At 43.1% G+C, this 19,316-nt stretch overlaps 2 protein-coding genes across 2 annotated transcripts; both read right to left on the bottom strand.

Annotated features, from left to right (window-relative positions):
- Window positions 1-1,890: 1,890 nt before the first annotated feature.
- On the bottom strand, window positions 1,891-3,185 carry LOC121176585 (P2Y purinoceptor 1-like). Its single transcript, XM_041030676.1, has 4 exons — window positions 3,099-3,185; window positions 2,881-2,989; window positions 2,462-2,692; window positions 1,891-2,367 (listed from the first exon to the last, which is right to left on the bottom strand). Exons 1-4 carry the CDS (start codon window positions 3,183-3,185, stop codon window positions 1,949-1,951), a joined length of 846 nt encoding a protein of 281 aa, XP_040886610.1. The 3' UTR covers window positions 1,891-1,948.
- Window positions 3,186-6,075: 2,890 nt separating this feature from the next.
- On the bottom strand, window positions 6,076-18,230 carry zgc:162331 (uncharacterized protein LOC793007 homolog). Its single transcript, XM_041030671.1, has 5 exons — window positions 17,930-18,230; window positions 7,557-7,748; window positions 6,838-6,991; window positions 6,508-6,693; window positions 6,076-6,406 (listed from the first exon to the last, which is right to left on the bottom strand). Exons 1-5 carry the CDS (start codon window positions 18,228-18,230, stop codon window positions 6,076-6,078), a joined length of 1,164 nt encoding a protein of 387 aa, XP_040886605.1.
- Between the last annotated feature and the right edge of the window lie 1,086 nt (window positions 18,231-19,316).

Raw genomic sequence — 19,316 nt, 5'->3', positions numbered from 1 at the left:
GCTGTCTGTTCCTTCTAACCCATCTGCTACCACTGCTAGTCCTGTTACACTCCGTTTGGAAGATCAGACACTGTCTGATTTTACCAACTAGTTAGAGCTAACAGCAACGAGTGCTATCAAAAGCTACCCAGGAAATGTGTTTCACGGCAGAAGCTTTACTTTGGGACTGTTCATAACGAAACAAATACTTGAATAGTGAGTCCTGTTTACAGTTTTGGTCCCAAGATAAATAGTTGGTCTGTATTCAACTAGAAATCTTCCCCTTCAAAAGAGGAACATGACAAGCGTCTGCTGGGCGAAAGCCACATCTGTCGAAAGTCTAAGATATAAATATCCACAGAGGAAAAACACACTTTTAGGAGGAGGAGGTCCCTTAAACAAAAAATTTCTCCATAAAGTTTGTAAAATGTCTGTTTTCATATTGAATGTGCACTAAAGGACTGAGCCCTGCTATGCCTATACATTGTGTTTGCATATCACATATTTACTGTACTCCAAGTGGTTCTGTGAAGGTAATCTACTGTACACTGAACTCCCGGGAAGGTTCACCATGGATGTGAGAACGTTTTCCAGTGTTAACAATATTTTTAGGCAGATTTTAATACTGTCATTTCTTATATACCCCCTCCATTGCCCCAAGGTAGTATCTGAACATCCGACTACTGCGCTGAAATTAGCCATAGAATTTGTGTTGGTAGGGAGACAATAATGTGGCAGTTTCTCTATTTCTGAATGTCCCATTGCCGCAACAGCCTCTTGTAAAGGAAAAGTCCACCTCGAAGCATCTCAGCTTTGTTTAAAATAACAGCTGCACTGGATCTCATCGGTGGAGAGGCCGCAGAGAGACCAGTTTTAACACCAGCGATGCAGCTACAAGGCAGGTTGAGGCCACAAAAATGAGTGATTACATTATCAAGCTGTTTACTTCCTTGTGATCTTACTTGCGGTTGACAGGCTGATGAAAGTGAGCTCACCCAAAACAAAGTAAATTATATTTTATCTGAGCTGCACTGTAGACTGATATTAACAGATATTAACAGTGTCAGAGTATGTGAGGGTGGATTTTCCTTTTAAACCCAGTGACTGGCCTTCATACAGCATGTGGAAACTCTGGTTTCATCACTGGTTCCTCTGGTCTTGAAAGCATAATGTGACTGTGTTGCCTTGAACACATGTTTCAGCACAAGCTTCAGCTGTAAATCAACCATTATGCTCTCTCTTTGGCTTTAAAAGCAAAACTGTTGGTACTGGATAATATTTGCTGTCGCCGTCAGTGCCATTTGAAATGGACACTGAAGCATATTGAACACGCCCTGCTATCAAAAGACAAAATGTCTGATATTTGTTCTTGCATATTGTCGTTGATGTATCTGCTGTAACGAGGAGTGGAGGTCGAAGTCTTTGAAAGTAAAACAGTTTTTCATAAATGGTCTGAGTTCTACTTTGTCTTTACCACAGGCTTAAATTTAGTAAATGTTATTTTTGCAAGAGACAGGAATCTCTTATTTTGAAAATAGGCAGAATTATAAGGGACTTTCCTCACTGAAACAGTGCAGAGATAAAGAGAAGCAAACAAGGTTTTGAGGACGCAGATTAATACAGTGCTTTGAAAGTGTTCAACCTACCTGTAGCTTCACCTATGCAATGTTCAAAGTAAGCATTTGAACATATTTATCTGAGTTGTTGGTCTTAAAAAAAAAACCAGTCATACATATGAGAAATGGAAATCGTTTTATTATCACTGTCAAAATGTTAGCTAACAAAAAAGTGTCCTTATGTTAAAGAAGTGTGATTGTCCATCCGTATTGGAATCACAGGTGAGTCATACTTTATTTTAGATAAAATAGATATTAATATATTAGTTTAGAATATAACAGCTCACAGGAGGATAAATCAATAAGGTACATATTCACTGTTCACAATAGTGGTGCTGATATCAAAATTCTCTCTACTCATTAAATGTCTTTTCTGTCCCACTAAGGCAGCACATTTTTCTTGCCTTGGACAAATAGAACAGAGGACCTATGAGCACACCGAAGCTGGGGAACAAAACGGATAGTTTAAGAACGTTACACAGGAACCGTTCCAAGGAGTTTTCCACATAGTAGATGTACAAGACCAGTGGAAACATCACCAGGACTGGGAGGTAAGAGATCACTGCAGGCACCACCACAGCCAACACGTTATCCACTGCCTGTCTCTTCTGGGGTGATTCAGGGCGGCGCTGGTTTCCGTGCGTGCTGTGGGCGGGGCTTTGCTGCCACAGGGACCAGACCACACCCCCAAGGGAGGCGAGCATTAAGAAGAAGAGGCAGGAGATGATGACGGAGACAGCCATCATAATGATGGTTATATCAGCCACAAAAACTGTAAGAAAAACAAAACAAGAACATCATAACACAGAATTCAAGTTACATTGTCTAATATTGGAAATTTGTACTAACTCTCACACAGCACATACATGTAAGCAGACAGAAGGACAGGGTGATCGCCCACACCACAGCAGAAACAGCCATCCGGTACTCCCAGTTCCTCACTCTCATATATAGCACAGGTCTCATCACTGCCAGGTAGCGCTCAATACACATGCAGGCTAGCAGCAGGGGGCAGCCGATCAGGTTGAACATGCTGAAGATGTCTCTCGCCTTGTCCATTGTCGCCTGTGTACTTTGGAAACTTGGCTGGATAGGGGCTGATAGATAGAATTGGAACATTTTGTAAGATGTAGCTTTTAGGCGGTGCTGGTATAAGCCTGCTGAGACATGTTATAATCCTCAAAAAGGAAATTAAGGATCACATGAGCTAACAAAGAAACACAAAAGAAAAGTTCCAGGTATGTGATTTGATGCGTTGGTGCCAGTCTCAGACCAGTATCCTCACCTGAATCATTTCCTTTGCCAAACTGAGCTTTTTCTATATCATAAATCAAGTCCACAGGTAGTGTAAACAGGTAGATGAGATCCATCACAACAAGATTCAGACCTAGAACCTGAAAGACAAAGGTTGAGACGTAGTTTAAAGTTTGAGAAGAGAATGTTTTGTTGTACATTGAAAGAAAAAAAAAAAAACCTGGAGCTGGATGGGTGCACTGTTCTTACCTTAGAGGCAGAGAATGATTTCCTTTCCCTTAGAAACAGCCAAAGCAGGGTGGCGTTGGCCACCAGCCCTGAGATCAGGATGAACATGTCAGCGACATTGAAGATTTCATCCCACCCCTGCTCACGGCAGAGGGCCTTGGCCTTTGACATGATCATATCGCTGAAAATCTCAGGAGGTAATGGCGGCATTCTGGCAATCTTGAACACACAATCACTCTCTGCCAAGTCCTGTCAAGTCAAAGAGAGTGATCATCAATATCTGACTTCGTCCCGGGTCAGACACATGTAGTAGACAAGTTCTTTGACATATAATGACCTGTGTAACTGTATCTAAATAGAAAGATGAAAATTCCCCACCTTCACCACACGTCTATTATGTTCTTCAGTCTCATTTGCAACACGCAGGAGAAATGAGTGAACAGTCATTAAACAAAACAGGATAACTGTTTGTCCAAAACATCCACCTCTCCTCTGAGAGTGACCCTTTAAAATGGCCTTAACTTTAAAAATCCCCATTTCAAATTTACTTCATTTTAGTTACATTTTATGAGTAAGCTGAAGAATCTCAAACATCCTCAAGTGTTTCACACATTTGAGGTAAATTTTTTCATTATTCCAACTGTTTTTTTTTCCTTTCTTTTATTTGTATCATTTAAGTGAAAAGCTAAAGGTAAATGCAAAGCTGCCCATTACCTCTTTGTATGCCGTCTTTCTCCTGCGGTCTCACAGCCTTCAATCACTCCCTGCTCACGAAGAGTGCGTCCAGCTCTGTCTAAAGAGCAGACACGAAACAAATGAGCAGGTGTTTTGTGTTGATTTTCCACCCTTAAATGCAAATAAGTGTGTTGTATGGATATCCTTACAGTACAGGTGATTTCCATTGCAGGCAGTGTGTTTACTGCCTGATTTCACTGCCTGTTTTCCTTCGCACAGCAGAACACGCTTGTGGTCAAAGAGCCAAAAGATACATAACTCGCTGTCTTTATTTATCTAAAAAAAAAAAAAAACCAAACAAATCCACTAAACTTTTAAATGACCTTCTAAACACCTACTATAATCAGATCCTTTTCATTTTGTTCTCCGTCTTCCTCAGGCGTCAGTGTCGCTCTGCAGGCAAATGATGTCATCTCCTCATTTTCAACCGACTGGACACAATGATGAATTAGCTTCTTATTTATTTCCCATCCTTCTTCCTCCTTCCATTTCCTTCATCTATCGCCCTCCTTTCTCTCTCTCTTCTCTCAGAAATAGCAGCCACTGAAAATACACGCTGAACCGTGAACTGTTGAACTAAACAAAAATCTCTTTATTCAGTTTTTATGGCAGTCTTATTATTATAATACATCAAATACTTTACAGTAAAAGAAACATCCAGGACTCCAGAATCCAGCTCAAGCCATTCAAATCCCTCCCCTTCAAAAAAAAAAAAAAAAGTAAAGTGCAGATTTATTAGTGTTTATACGCAACTCCTTCTATTCAAAATACAAAGCCCTGAAAACTAGAGTGTAAACTGACTAAAGCAACAGTAAAGGGGCCTTGCACAGAGTTTAGGATTTAAATGCTTGCACATAGTTCAGAGGGATAACAGAGGTTTAGGGTTAGGTATTCATTAAAAAAGAAAGAATTAAGAGGAATTTCCTCGTCTGAAAAACTGCAGCTGAAGTTTAGAGAATTCACGTGAGTTTATAGGTCGATGTGGTTCCACAGTCCCTCCACCTCCACCTCCCTGCTCAGACTTTACAAATCAGTGCATTTCTGTGTCATTTCCAGTGCATCAAAGACAAAGCGGTCCTCTCACAGTGTCTGACGTTTGCTGTGACTCACATGGTCATATCGCACAAGAAGATTAAAAATCAATTTTCCGTGATTCTCTGTGATTAAAAACTTCAAACCACTCTTTAATTAATTCAATATTCAATTATAATTATTGTAATTATTATTCCATTATTCCAATTATTATTCTGATTTCGAGCTGAGGCTCTGGATGAGTGTGTTAGAATATGTCACGAGTCTCACCGCCGACTGTAAAACAAGTTTTCCTTATAAATAATGATGTGACAGAATGAGCTGCGGCAGGAGACAGAGAAAATTAGACAGACAGGAAAAAAAATGTTTTACATTTAGTTATTGATTTTGGTGAGAAAGAAAGGATCAGTTTAAATCAATCACTGCATCATTAAATCCACACAAACAGCACGAAATTGGTTCCATTCAGCGGCTGCAGCGACAGTGGCATTTTAATCACAGTGTGCTTGCTACCCATGGATCCCTGTCGTCAGGCTGGGACATGTCAACAGAGCTGAAGTGACCTGTGGAGATTTCATAAGTCTCTAGTTTTAAAGCAAAATATAAATATATCTATCTGCTGTTTTATTTGGGTTCAGATTAGATGAACCGGACCTCAGGAAGGCTGATAGGGATCCAATTATGTAATAAATATACCTAAGTAACTATTTAAAAAAATCCACTTTTCTGAGAGCTGCCCAAACAGTGGCGGTCATTGCTGAAGTCCTTCTTTGCAGGTTTTTCTTTCATGAATCTCAGAGGTTTAATTCTCTGAGTCCCTTTGTCAACAGGCTACATGAAGCTTCCTTGTAATGTCAGACGGCTAAAAGAGAGCAGGGCTGTCTCCGAAGAACTCCTCTCCACGGCGTGCAGCAGCAGCAGCAGTTTGGTAAGAATTAAGGGGAAAAAATCTTTAGTGTTCAGTTCCTTGTGGTTGAGTCCAAACTGCAGGAGAAGTCCAGCAAGCATGCAGTAGGAGGGGGAGCTTCTACACCAGCTGCATGTCCATTTCTATGCTTTTCCTTCTTGTCTGCTTTGGAATGTTGCATCTGCAGACCTCTGTGGGAGAAACAGGGATAGAGGAGGGTAAAAAGACTCCATGTGTCTCCAGAACAAGACACTTTCTCTCTGTGTGTTTGTCTTCCACAGGAACGGCACAGAGCCTTGGAAATATGGAAGGTGAAAGACGTAGCTACTGCCATGGCCGCTGCGGTATTGGGTTGGGGTTGGGGTAGATAGGCGCTGGTGTTGGGTGGGGGTAGACGGGCACAGCTGTGTTGGGGTTCGGCGGGTACGTGGGATGCTGCGTCACGATGTGAGGCTGGCTGTGGGCGGCTGTGTGGGCAGGTGAGGAGGCAGCGGAGGAGGACGAGGGGAGGTGGAGGTAGAGGGGAGCGGACGGAGCGGAAGGGGCGGAGGGTGCCGTCGGAGTTGGGACCCTCTGCAGGACCACGTGAGGGTATAGCTGTGACTCGGAGCGGTAGAGTCCAGGCAGGGAGGCCTTCAGCAGACTCTCCTGACTCCTATATGAGACAGACAAGAGAGACGCAAGACTTTCAAACATCAGCTGCGTGAGACACAGTGAGACTCTGGTTCCCTGTAGATGTGAATGCTGATATTTTACCTCTGGTATCCTCTGTTCTCATATCCAGTGAGGCCTCCAGTGAGGTAGAGGGGGCTGTCAGGGGCCAGACGGGGGTTCATCCTCTGCGAGAGGTGGAAGATCTTGGGAGGAGGGAAGGCCTCCCACTCACCCTCCTCTCTCTCCAGCCAACACTCGCTGCGACGGGACGAGTGCTTCTCTCTGCGCCTGTGGGGGACAGAACATGATCAGCTCACTGGTCCCCAAACACCTGGGACCAAGTCTGAGAACAAACAAAGACTGGATATGAAGGAGGCAACCAACTACAGGGGTCACATCAGGGGTGACTTTTCAGGGATTCCCTCCTCCTACCTGCTTCGTCCCTCCTTCTTGGCTCGGTCCCGGCTCGATCGTTCTTGCAGACAGCAGATGAGGAAGGACAGGGACATGGCGAGGATGACAATGCCACTCACCACTGATGCCAACACAGCCACTCTCAGACCACGGTCCTCCGGCCTGGGGATCGCTGTTGATCAGGTAAAAACAACACTGACTTCTCTCTCTAAATGAGCTTGTCTGTATATTTCAGAGACACAGTGGCAGCTGTTTAAATGTGTTTCCTGAAAGAGATCCCAAGAAAATAACTGCGACTGATCCACACTGTCTTGGAAGATGGTTATATACCAAACAGTAGTAGTAACAGTGGTTTCCGCCTTTCACCAGCCTTTTTTCTTCTATTTGAATTCAGTAAAGGTTCAGTCCCGTTTCCTCTCTTCAGTCAGCGTGGGTTTGATTTCACACAACATGTTTGCATGTTGAGAGGAAAGCTTGGAAATGTTCCCTGAGCATAAAAAGGTGCTGTTTAAGTTCAGCAGCGATGCTTTACATGCAAGCTGCAACCAGATTTCATACATAACCAGATCTGAGAGAGGAGAACAAGTATAAACACTGCAGTGGAATGATTGTATATAATGAATACAGGAGAAATTAACAACTTTATAAAACGATGGTTGGTTTAAAATATGATATGTGTCCATATATGTTCAGTCCATAGTGCAAATTGCTTCATATCCCTACTCAAACCTGCTTACCCTCACAGACAGGCAGGTAGTTGCTCCACTGTGGTTTGCCGTTCCTGACATTGCAGTAGATTTTGTCACTGCCGACCAGCTGGTATCCCTCTCTGCACCAGAAGGCCAACACACTGCCGACTGACACGCCTGTGCCGCTCTCGACATAAAAGGAACCCCGACGTGGAGGCAGGACGGGGATACAGGACAGACCTGAGGACAGAGGACACAAAAACAGCAGGTAACTTCTTAGACTGACAGAGAATTAAAGACATAACCAAAGAGAATGGGGATGTATTTGAGGCTGACACTTGTGCTGAATTTGGCTTGAGAAAGACCAAGCATAGTCCATGTTCTCATCATGTTCCTTTAAAACACTTACATTAAGCAAACTTAAGAAAAATAGTTTCTTCATTTTCCAGGGAAACTTTTAACGAACCAGAAAAATTCAGACTTGAAATCAGCAGCAGGTTTTTTTTTTTTTTAAGCGAACACAGCATGAGAATCTAAACGTCTGTAGCTGAGTTTTATCACTGTAGAAAGAGCAAGTAGCCTTCTGTAGTTAAAAAGTTGCCTATCTTCTTGCTTTATTGTGTCAGGTTCTCACAGTTGGATATAGACTTTGATCTTTTTGGCTTTTCTACAAAAAATTTCTCTGTGTATCATTATTGATGACTGGTGGATAACGAAACCTACATATAAGCCTCTGATTCTGAGAGATTGATAACATCACTGGAGCCGTCAGATTCCGCTGTCTCGATGTGATGTCTCATAGTCACCGTGACCAACAGCTGTATAACAGCTGTTTAATCGTATGCAAGATTTAAGCTCTTATCAGCTCTGTGTATGTCTACTCCCCCTTCTCCTCTGTCTATCGCACACTTTCTTCTCACACTTTTTCCTTTCTTCTCTCTCTTCTCTTCCACTTTTTTTTGTCAAACACAGACTCAGCATGAGTCAGAGTGTCTGTTCTGAGATTAGCTGTTACACTGGATCCACAGAGAGACAGACAGACAGAAAACTATTTTTATCTTCCTTATGCTACAATACGCAAATACCTCTGAGAGGTCTCGTGATACAGCAGCTATTGTTAGACTGTCCTGCAGGGATTTTTGAGGCTCTCAGGAAATCTCATGTAAACCTACAGCATCGCTAGCTGTGCAAAAACATCCCATAGTTTTCTAAAAGAAATCAGTCAAATGGAATATAAGAGGTTTATTTCTGCACCATAGCACAAAATGACTGTATGAAATCTGCGGGGGGGGGGGGGGGGGGGTTGACAATGTTACTGATCAATGCTGATGACTCAGCTGTTACTCTGCTGGCTGCTGGGATACTGTATGTTGTTCAGTGAGATGCATCTTCACTTGTATTTCTGATCATCCAACTAATGTTACTCTCTGTCCTTTGAGCTCTGGTTTGGTCTTCTCCAACTCCTCATGCTTAGTGGGGTTGTCACCATGAGAGATACCTCCCACAGTGTACATAGTCATTTATTCCCTATTTAAAATAAACATAATGATCAGAGCAGCTTTAAAATGGTCATTTTAAAATAACTCCTGCTTTGCATTGAACAGATAAATAGAATTACAGCGTGGTGTTAGGTTTGCTAATACGATGTTTTAATGAGTAATGGCTTGAAGGGCATGTGATACTGTGGTTTGCTTTGCTGTGTCAGTATTAGTGTAAGCTGTGAGTGTGTGTGTGTGTGTGTGTGAGAGAGAGAGAGAGAGGGAGAGAGAGGGAGAGAGAGAGAGAGAGAGAGAAGTCATCCTGGTGTAAAACCCTGCGAACATGCAAGCTGCTCTCTGCTGATTAGGAGCGACAGATGGGAGGATTTCTGCAGCGGTAGAGACAGTGAGGGAGAGGATCCCGTGATCCTGTGTGAAGATGACAGCATCCCCTCCCTCACCCACACACACACACACGAATATACACATCAGGGCACACATAGCAGACACGTGCGTAATGGGTACAGTGGAGGGAATCAAGGACAGGCAGACTCCGTTTTTTTCAAAGGGGAAACTAAAAGCCATTTTGTTTCTCCTTGGAGACCTTATACTGTCACCCTGCGTTCACCAAAAGCTGAAGCTAAAATACTAACATCTGGAGATACAGTTGTTCCAGTGGCTGATAGCTGAAAACACATCAGTCATTTTTTTCCCACAATCCGTTTTCTCTAAGCACCTAACGAGCGTTTCTCGTACATTATCACGTAATCAAACCAGCTCCAGCCCTTTAGTCCATCTTTAGCACTGTTTGCTGTTCACCTGTCAAGTTATCAGGAAAATAAAGAAAAGCTAGACTTATGAAGGTGTTTGACAAAACTGGTTGATGCTGGAAATGTTAACGTCCTTGTCTGAGCAGTGGCTCAGCATGCACAGAACATTAAGTAGTGTCAGGGGTTGACATTAGCTGTTTAAATAATTCATTTGGTCTGCTTTTCAGTCAGGCCACAGTGAAACCCAGAACATGTACTCCTCATAAAAGACATTATGTTTACTTCAGGACTGAGCAGGAGAAAGGTAGACAGCGAAAACTGAATTTCAATAAAGATTGGACACAATGAGTTTATCTTATTTGCCAGTGCCAGGTTCTTTTACTCTCTGTTATTGTGTTTAAGAAATTCATATCTCTCCCTGAAATGATACTAAAGGGATCACATTTGCATTTAAATGAAAGAGATACAATATTGTTTAATTAAACTCAGGTAGTTTTAATTATCATCTGAGATTCGTCTGGTGAGTTTATCAGTCCTCGTTTCAGCAGCAGGAGCTGTAATGATCTACACAGACTCACACAGGGCACATAAGCTCATGAGCTTCACTCTGAGTTTTATTTCTGGCCACTAAAATCCTAATATTCACTCACCAATAATGGTTCCAAGCCAGAAGTTTGTCCACACAAGCATAGAAAGACATGTACACACACACTTGCCTGCCAAAGAAAAAGCCTTCACCTCCATAAAGGCAGGCAGATAAAATATTGAACATATTACGTGACAGTGTGTGTTTTAAGACTCTAGCTGAGGTGTTTTGTTTTTTTATTTTTTTGCTGGCTGTTGTCACGCCACAGCAGGAAACTCATTCCCACAAACCCTGAGATGCTGAAGTGACTCCCATCTCCCACCCACCTACGTTCTGTAGTAAACAAAGAAACAGAACAACGACACCAGTGTGGAGAGAACAAACGAAATACCCCCGGTGGAGCCCGGCATCAATAAATAACAGAATTAATGCCGAAAAGATTAAAACTGGGTGCGAGTTTTGGTGTGTTGTCAGTTTAGTTCACTTTAGCTGGATGTAAAGTTTGATACTAGCAGGAGACTGACATCTGCTCCAAAGCACAGAATTCGTGTTTAATGTGACTGTGTCTTGTACTGATGTCCAGGTAGAGTGTGTTTCAGTAACAGAGAGGCTCTGTGCGTGCGTGCATGTGTGTGTGTGCGTGCATGTGTGTGTGTGTGTTGACTCTGCACTCTGTTTGCTCAGCCCTGTTGTTTCGGCCCCATTCAGAAAGCTTCTCTGTCATCGTGGAAACTGCAGGTTGCCAATCGGACTTCAGCTGACAACGGGGTGCTAATACACCTCTGGACAATCCAACCTGGCAACCCAACACTGTCAACCAAATATCCCCTCTGCTGTATTCTTCTCTAAAACCCTCCTCACTTGTCTCTGTCAGGGAAGCACTCGGAATAGTTTGTGATTAAATAAAGATTAGGCTCTCTGCATTAAAGATTCAGGCACACACACACACACACACTGGATGTACTTATTCCCTGCGCACATGTAGGAGGAATGTGTGGAGTTACACATATTCAAGCCACCACACACACATATGTCTGTTAGGACATTTGAAAGGAATCTTACTCTGAACATTTCAGTTTCATGAGGTTTTCAGATTTAAAACCTCAGCCTATACACTGATCAGTACGCAGACCAAACAAAACCAAGAAATTAATTACAGGGAAACTACTTCATTTAGTTTTACAAGCTCCAAAAACACTTGATCCAACACTTCCCATAATGCAACTCTCTCTCTCCCTGCCTGGTAAGAACCCCTGTGTTCTGCACAGAGCATGTGGTCATTTTCTGCTGGTTCATAACTACGAGCAACACCTTTCATATAACACGTAACAATTAGATTCATTGTCCATATTAATGTATTGATTAGTGCAGCTTTAATACCAGCATCCTCAGGTTTAATGTGCTGAATGAGCCATCTGCAGCAGCCTGTGTGTGTTTGCTGTTTGCTTGCATTAGTGCACCTACTGTATTTTACTTCACACATGAGTGAAACACATCCTGTACTGATATACATTTTTTTTTAATCTTTTCATGAGGAAGAAGTCTGAAGGAGAGACTCTTCCTCCTTGTTTGTTTTCCATGGATAAACAATGGTTAAAAAAAAAAAAAGAAACTCCATCTGAGTCAGACTTTACCAGGCAGTAAAAGTCTGAGTTGAAGTTAATGTAAGATGGCATTCTTGGCAGACGGCTGACTTGCTTCATCTCGTTTATCCTCGTGTTCTTGTCTGATTCTTCTTCTTCTCTGGTGTTTTTTTCTTTTTTTTGATCCCTTTTCTCCAGCTGCTCTTTATGTGATCTGACCTCAAACAAGCATCATGCCTTTCTCCTCTCCATCAGCGCATCTATTTCCGTGGCACCTCACTGATGCGCGGTATCACAGCTGATTACCTAATCCCCCTGGCTCCTGCTCTGCTTGCGCAGTGAGTGTTCCTGTGCAAACACATAAAGGCATGAGTGTTTGCCTGAGCCCTGCATTAGTGCTTGTGTCCAGTGTTTTTTTTTTTCTTTTTTTGAGACATTAATAGAGCGACATGAAGTGATCGCGCACATCTGTGTAGTCAGAAGTCATTTTCAAGGGATTGCTTTTTTCGGTTGTGAGCTTGTGCTGATGCTGTACAGAAATCAGAGGCAGAGGCTGAAAGCTAATGGCATTCTCCTTCAATCAGCAGCTTTGGCTGGATCTGACTGAGGATAATCTGTCTGGTTAAACAGAGCCGGGACAATAGGGCTGATTTTGAACTCCTGACATCACCGATTGACTGGCTGAACTCGTGCCAGAGGCCAAACGTGGAGAACAGACTTGGCTGAACTCAACAGATTCCATGAAAACACAACAAATGTAATTATTGGTACAGAAAAACCAGCACATTTAAACAGAAAGCACTCATCGAAGTTACACGACAGAGAGACGAGAGATCTCAAATTCCTCTTTCTTTCCTTGCGTGTTCAGCTGCAGAGGCTGTCACTTTGTTTTAACTGGAATAGGACAACTACAACTCGTTCTGGCAGTCTGATAATGTAGGAAATGGAACCAGAAGTACACACAGCAGGTTGTTAGAAATGGATATGCTTAAAAGATAGATGACAATACTTCTATCAGAGGAAAGAAATTACAGAGCAGGCGCATCTGATGGGGATTTTTGTTTGCTTTTGGTATTTGTGATTTGCTGCATCTCTAAAGCCCACGAAGTCACACAGTTTTTGTTTGATTTGTAGTTCAGATTTCTTTTTAGAGGTGTGTTTATCTTCTCTGCCCCTTTACTTTCATTCCTCCTGCTCTTTAGTTGCTACCGTCCTGCTTCGACCATCAGGACAGAGAGAGAGAAGGCTCATTTCAGACTCACACTCGGCGTCTTTGTTCGGTTAGTGGTGCTCGTTCTAAGCCGTGGGAAGGTAATAATGAAGTTGAGTCGCTGCCAGAAGCCATATTGGATTGACAGGCAGGGGACAGAAGTAACTCTTTGTCCGAAGCTCGCCAAGTTCGCAGGGGCTCAGGAGTGACGATAGTGTGTGTCACTGACAGAAATACCCCTGGCTTTGCATGTGTGTGTATATGTGTCCTCCTTCACTAAAAAAAAATCTTTGAAAAAAACTGATTTAGTGATATTATTCTAACAAACAAAAAAAAAAAAGAAAAAAAGGAGGAAGTGGCTTTCAAAATACTCTGGTCTCTACCTGCTTCCTGTGAATGTGTGCATCTGTATACCTGTGTGTTAGCGTGTCATTAACAGGATTTCTTACACTAGAAATAGCCGGGAATAGACAAAGGTAATTGGCTTTGCCTGTCAGTTAATCAGATTAAAGGCAGTGTAACGCTACACATTTACGTTTTAGGCTTCTGGCTGAAGATCTTAACTAAAGAGAGTCAGAGTGAAGAATAAGCAGCTTATTGTCATCATGTCATCAGATGCTGTATCTAAAGCTAAACACTGGTGTTTGCTTTTGTTCAAGAAGTTGAATTATTTTTAGAATATTTAGCCACAGGGAACTAAAGATCTTGCTTGTGGTTGCTGGCCACCCAGTCGCACTCCATTGTGTTTGTGTTATTCTCCAAAGCTTTCATTTGGTTTGAATGTATCAAAGCAGTGGACGAGGGCTCATTTTCCCTCAGACACCAAGACTGTCTCAGAAAACTATATTTAAAGTCTTTATAGTGAGTATTTTTGGACAAAAGAGTTAAAGGCAAAGACTTTTCACAGAAAAAAAACAAAAACAACAACACCACAGACAGTAAGGATTCACTGTAAACTCCTTCTCGGTCAGATTAAGAGGCAGACTGCCTACTAAGTAACTGATATAGGCCTCATTTAGGGATTAACACTAACATTAACCCTCACACACTCTGTTGAGGTTAATGGGTTGTGTTACCGTGTTAATGTTAAGGCTTTACGGCTTTGCTAAGTCCGAAATAAGGGCTGCTCATCAGCGGCCTGCCAGCGCCATATCGGGAAGATGATCGGGGCCACAAACTGCAGCGCTGCAGCTCCTCACTCAACCTCCAGTCCCATTAGCATGCAGTCCACAAGTAGAACACAACTTAATATTTCTCCCAGTAGTGAAGCTCACTGATTTCCAGTTTTCATCCTGAGCATTTAAGTCGTGGCACAGCCTCACAGAGCTGTTAGCATTGCTGCACACTCTTTGTCTTGTTCCAAACTTTCTTGCGGATGAAGTTTTGCAAAAAGATATCACAGTAAATTCTGCATACACACACTGAATGTGTGCTATTTGTGTACTTTTGTGCGTCTACTTGCATAGAGACTGGACTGGATGTGTCCTGCTTTTTCTGCAGTGACCACTGTGTCATGGACATACAGTACTGGACGGAATAACAGAGATTGTTGTGAATGCTGTATGACTGCTAGTTGACACTGTAAGAACAAAATGGACTAAATTGATTTGAGTTCAAACTCGGTCATTAAATCCAGCTGTAAGATGAAGAGCAAAGAGCAAGAAATACTCAGTTCAAATGGAAATAAAACAAGATTGAAGATTCAGGAGCTATTAAAACGTCCAGATAATGAAACTAAAAAGAAGGGGAACCAACAGAGCAAGTTACAAGAGTGTGCAAATGCATTCTAATGTAAAATGAGGAGCGCCTGCAAACGGGTTCATCAATACCATATAACTCTGATCAATTTACCGGTACTTCCAGGACGATTCCTGGACGAGCTGCATAATGAGTCATGGCTCGTATTGACGGAGACTGAAAGCTCTGCTTTGATCCAGCGCTCCGAGGGTCTGGGAGCTAAACCTCCACACATCTGCTCCACTGGTTTTTATCGAAGTTAAAACAGTGCGTTCAGTGAGCAGCTGCAGGGACAGAGGCCCTGCAGACTCTGAATCACTACCAGCTCCAGCTGACCTCAGTCCTCTCTGTGATGTGGCTTTGCCAAATTTTCTGTGAATTAATACAAGAAGCATGAAAACAATAGATCTAGTCTGAGAGGTTTTAAACTATTAGCTCTCTACATTAGCATGTAAAGTATCACTGTGAAGCAGTAATTCCCAATCAAGGGCAAACACCTGTAATTACCTGCAGAAGGTAAACATGGAAAGATTGTGTAGGACCTGGACTCAGTTAGAATAACAGCTAATGGATAAATGGTTAGCTGGATGAATAGTTAACTAAAGATAAAGTAATGAATAGATGTCTAACTCCTGCATTAATAGTGTGCATGCAAACTTCACCAAACCAGCCTCACACTGACAGTTTAACTGACAAAAACTCTTCCTGGAAAGACATTTGCAGATTTGTCCTCATTCAGTGGCTTTGATTTGGCTGCTTTATAAATCTTCTTGTGTCCAAAAGCTCTGCATGAACAAAAGCCTTCTATATTTATTTATTTTATTTTTTTGTTGTTGTTGTTGTTTATTTCTTTTTTTTTTTTTTTTTTTTTTGTCCTAAATGACAAACGAGACTGGTTTTATACTCGAGAAGCTGAAGCTAAAATGTGAGCACATAAACACAACATTGCTGCTTTAATCCAGACCTGAAGGAAAGAGTCAAATAGGCTTAAAATGCAGTGGAGAAAAAAAAAGTAAGCAAAGTGCAGCTTTTATCTGTTCATGCTACTGGAATAAGTAGTTTATACTGCCATACACACACACAGACCACACACACACTTTGCTTTTGGGAGCGTTGATATTAATCACACCTCCAGGATTTTGAATTTTGGAAGCTCTCTCATGAAAAAGCTCTGGTCTGGCGTAATTCATGCATGAGGCGGTGTGACGTGGCAAGCCAGCTGATCACCTGTGTGTGTGTTCTTTTGTGTGCATTTCTGAGTGTGTGTTATTAAAGTATAAAGTGCTTATTCCTGCTCTGTCAGACACAGAGCTGCTGTTATGAAACGAGCAACTGTGTTTGTTCTCTAAACCTTTAAGGAGATTGTTGTCGTTTGGGCCGAGTGTGTCCATTTCTGATGTGTGTGTGTGTGCGAGTGTGAATTGTGTGTATTAGGCACGTGAGGTTTGCATTTTGTCATCTGCTATAGGCTATTTATGCACACACGTGAGGATATGGGGCTCTGTGAGTGTGAAGGGGCGGGGGCGAGGGACATAAGACTCAATGGTGGAAAACGAAAGAGACACAGTGGAAGGAAATAAGAAAAAGAAAACACAAGAAGTGACAGAAGCCGAGAGAAGAAAAAATAAGAGAGTGTCAGAGAAACAAAGTGACAGGGAAAAGAAAAAAGCAATTAGCAAAGACAGAGAGACAGATGTGACAGAGGATGGAAAAATAAACAGGGGAGTGAGAGAGTGACATAAAGACAGGGAGGAGAAAAGAGAGAGAGAGGAAATGGACGGAGGACGGAGTGGAGGAGAAGAGAAAGGCAGCTCATGCTCCAGTGGAGGTGAAGTCATGCGAGCGGCGCTGCAGCTTTCTCTTCAGGCTGAGCAGCTCCAGTCTGGATGTAACGAAGTGTCTTTAACCGCATCACCTGCCGCCTCTCTCTCTCTCTCTCTCTCTCTCTCTCTCTCTCTCTCTCTCTCTCTCTCTCTCACACACACACAGACTAAAACACACATTTGCACATTTGCTTTCATGCACCACACACATCTGTATTCCTAAGCACACATGTAGAAACAGAGTTTATACTCATGTAGACCCTTGACATATGGATATAATTCAATCCCAAACCACTGATCCTACTGTATGACCTTAACCATTACAACCCTAACCTAAACCTAAACCTAAAACTAAACCTAGCTCTTGCCCACACCCTAAAACTAAGACCTGAACCCTCCGACAACCTTTAGAAGAAACAAGAACCAGCCAAAAATGTCCTTCGTCCACAGCGTTCATCAGTGATGTACAAGCAAAACAAAAGGATGCACATGAGCACTTCCCTGCACAAACACACCAAGTGACTTACAGGCAAACACACATATACACACACACATCACAGCAGTTGGACCGAAAGAGACAGTTTGCTTGTACAAGTCAAACTCTGTCACTCTAAATCAACAAGTCTCTTCTGGTTCTGTGAATGTGTGTTCATGGTGTGTGAATTCAAACAGACGGTTTTGTCTCCTGAATGGAAGCAAGTCTTGAATGAGTCCATGAAAACACTGAAATTCAAGGCCCTTTGGTAACTTTCAAAGACTTGTGTCTGGGTGCAATGTGATACTGGTCCGACTAAGACTTCTTAGAAACCTGTTTCTTAAAGTGCTGACAATACGTCTTGGTCTTGTGACAAACTGCCTTGAATAGAGTTTCCTGTTGCGCTGCTTGGGTTATTGTTAGGTTTGGGGCTAAGTTTGGGTCAAGGTTAAGTTAGTTAGGGATCAGGTCAGGTTCAGGACACCACAGGTACGGTTTCAAGAACTTTTCAGGACTTCTTCCAAAGTGTAAATCCCTGCTGGTCACAGAATAGAGTGTAACACCGGCACTCATTGTTTTCTTGGACTCACTGGAGGAGTGTGTGTGTGTGTGTATGTGTGTGTATCTTGTGGAGTCCCTTCCCTTCAGTGTGAATGCAGAACATGCAGAATAAAACTTTTTGTTTCACAAGTAGAATTCACTGAACCTTACACAGTAAAAAAAGGGAGAACTCACTGTGTGATCGGCAGACACACTCACCTGTATAGTTGCTGGTGATGCTCTGAGTCTGCGTCTCTGTCAGAGTCTCTGTTGTGGCTTCTGTCCGTACTTCTGTCTGTGCTTCGGTCTGAGTCTCGGCCTCAGTCTGCAGGTCTGGCTGCAGCTGGATCGTCGTGCCGGTCCAGTCCTCCGGCAGTGATGTGGTAGCGGTGCTCTGCAAGTCCTCAGTGCTCTGTGTGGAACCCTGAGCCAGGACCAGAGCACAGAGCAGGGGGCAGAGCAGCATCCAGAAGCTGCTGCTGCCGGTGGTTTGACCGGTGGGACCCACTTTCAGAGACATGGGGTCGGATAATGAAGGAGAGCTGTTCTGTGAGAGGAAGAGGAAAGGAATTCACAGCCTCATGCTCAGGTGTTTTGGCTCCAAATGAGGAGGAAAGATCCTTTGGGGGAAAGTTTGCTGCTTCCCTTTCCTTCTTCTTGTTGTCCCTTCTCTTTTCTGCACCTCTGTTTTTTCACTCCTGTTCTCTTTCTTTTCCTTTGTCTTCTTCTTTTTCCTTGTCACCTGTCTTCTTCTTCACTCACTCCCTCGGCGGAGAGAGGAACACCCCCTCGGGGCTGCTGCTCATGATGCTGCCGCGCTGTATGGAGGTATGAGAGAGAAGCCGAGGAAGTGAGGGAGTGTGTCCGTGTATTCTCATGTATGTACGCATGTGTATGTGTGTTTATGGTAGCTCCAGCTGTAATCTGCTTCCCCTCTGCTCACTTGCTGTTGTTTTCTCTCCAGCGTCCTCCTCCTCTCCGTCCCTCAGCTCGCTCACTCGTGCTCTCACTGTTCACTCGGTCCACTGCCCCCCCCCTCCTCTCTCTCTCTCTCTGATCTCCAGCTGGGCTGACTGAGCTCTTGCATAACAGTAACTCATTCGCTGAGCTGTGCTGAGCTGTAACTCATGCAGCCTTAAGTCCTGATTCTCCCAGTTGCCGCCCTTTTCCCTCTCTGCCCCTCTCACCCTGTTTCTCTCTCTCTCTCTGATGTTTCAGTGTATTGAGTATAGATAGCTGAAGGTGCCATTCAAACTGATCAATATTTACTACTGGATCCGTGCCACGTTGGAGGTCACACACCAGAGGTTAGAACTACGCCACCAAGCTGAGAGAGGTTTGAAAGATCATAGTCGCCCAAACCGAAGACTCAGCAGAGCAGCACACTAACTAGAAAATCAGAAGCGACAGAACGGCGCTCACATTTGAATCAATCCATCTGTCTCCACAGGCAGCGTCACGGCCTCCGTTTCACTTGTACTGCTGTGCTTCAGGTTTGTTTAGTTTCACCTGCTGAGCTCTGAGCGCTGCCAAAACACAGCTGATCTAAACTCAATACTGTGACTGAATGTGTCCTGTGTGGACACTGATAGAGAGTGGACACTGC

This window comes from Toxotes jaculatrix, chromosome 22, assembly GCF_017976425.1.
Source record: "Toxotes jaculatrix isolate fToxJac2 chromosome 22, fToxJac2.pri, whole genome shotgun sequence".
Classification (NCBI taxonomy): domain Eukaryota; kingdom Metazoa; phylum Chordata; class Actinopteri; family Toxotidae; genus Toxotes; species Toxotes jaculatrix.
This window is presented reverse-complemented; position numbering and strand designations above follow the sequence as displayed.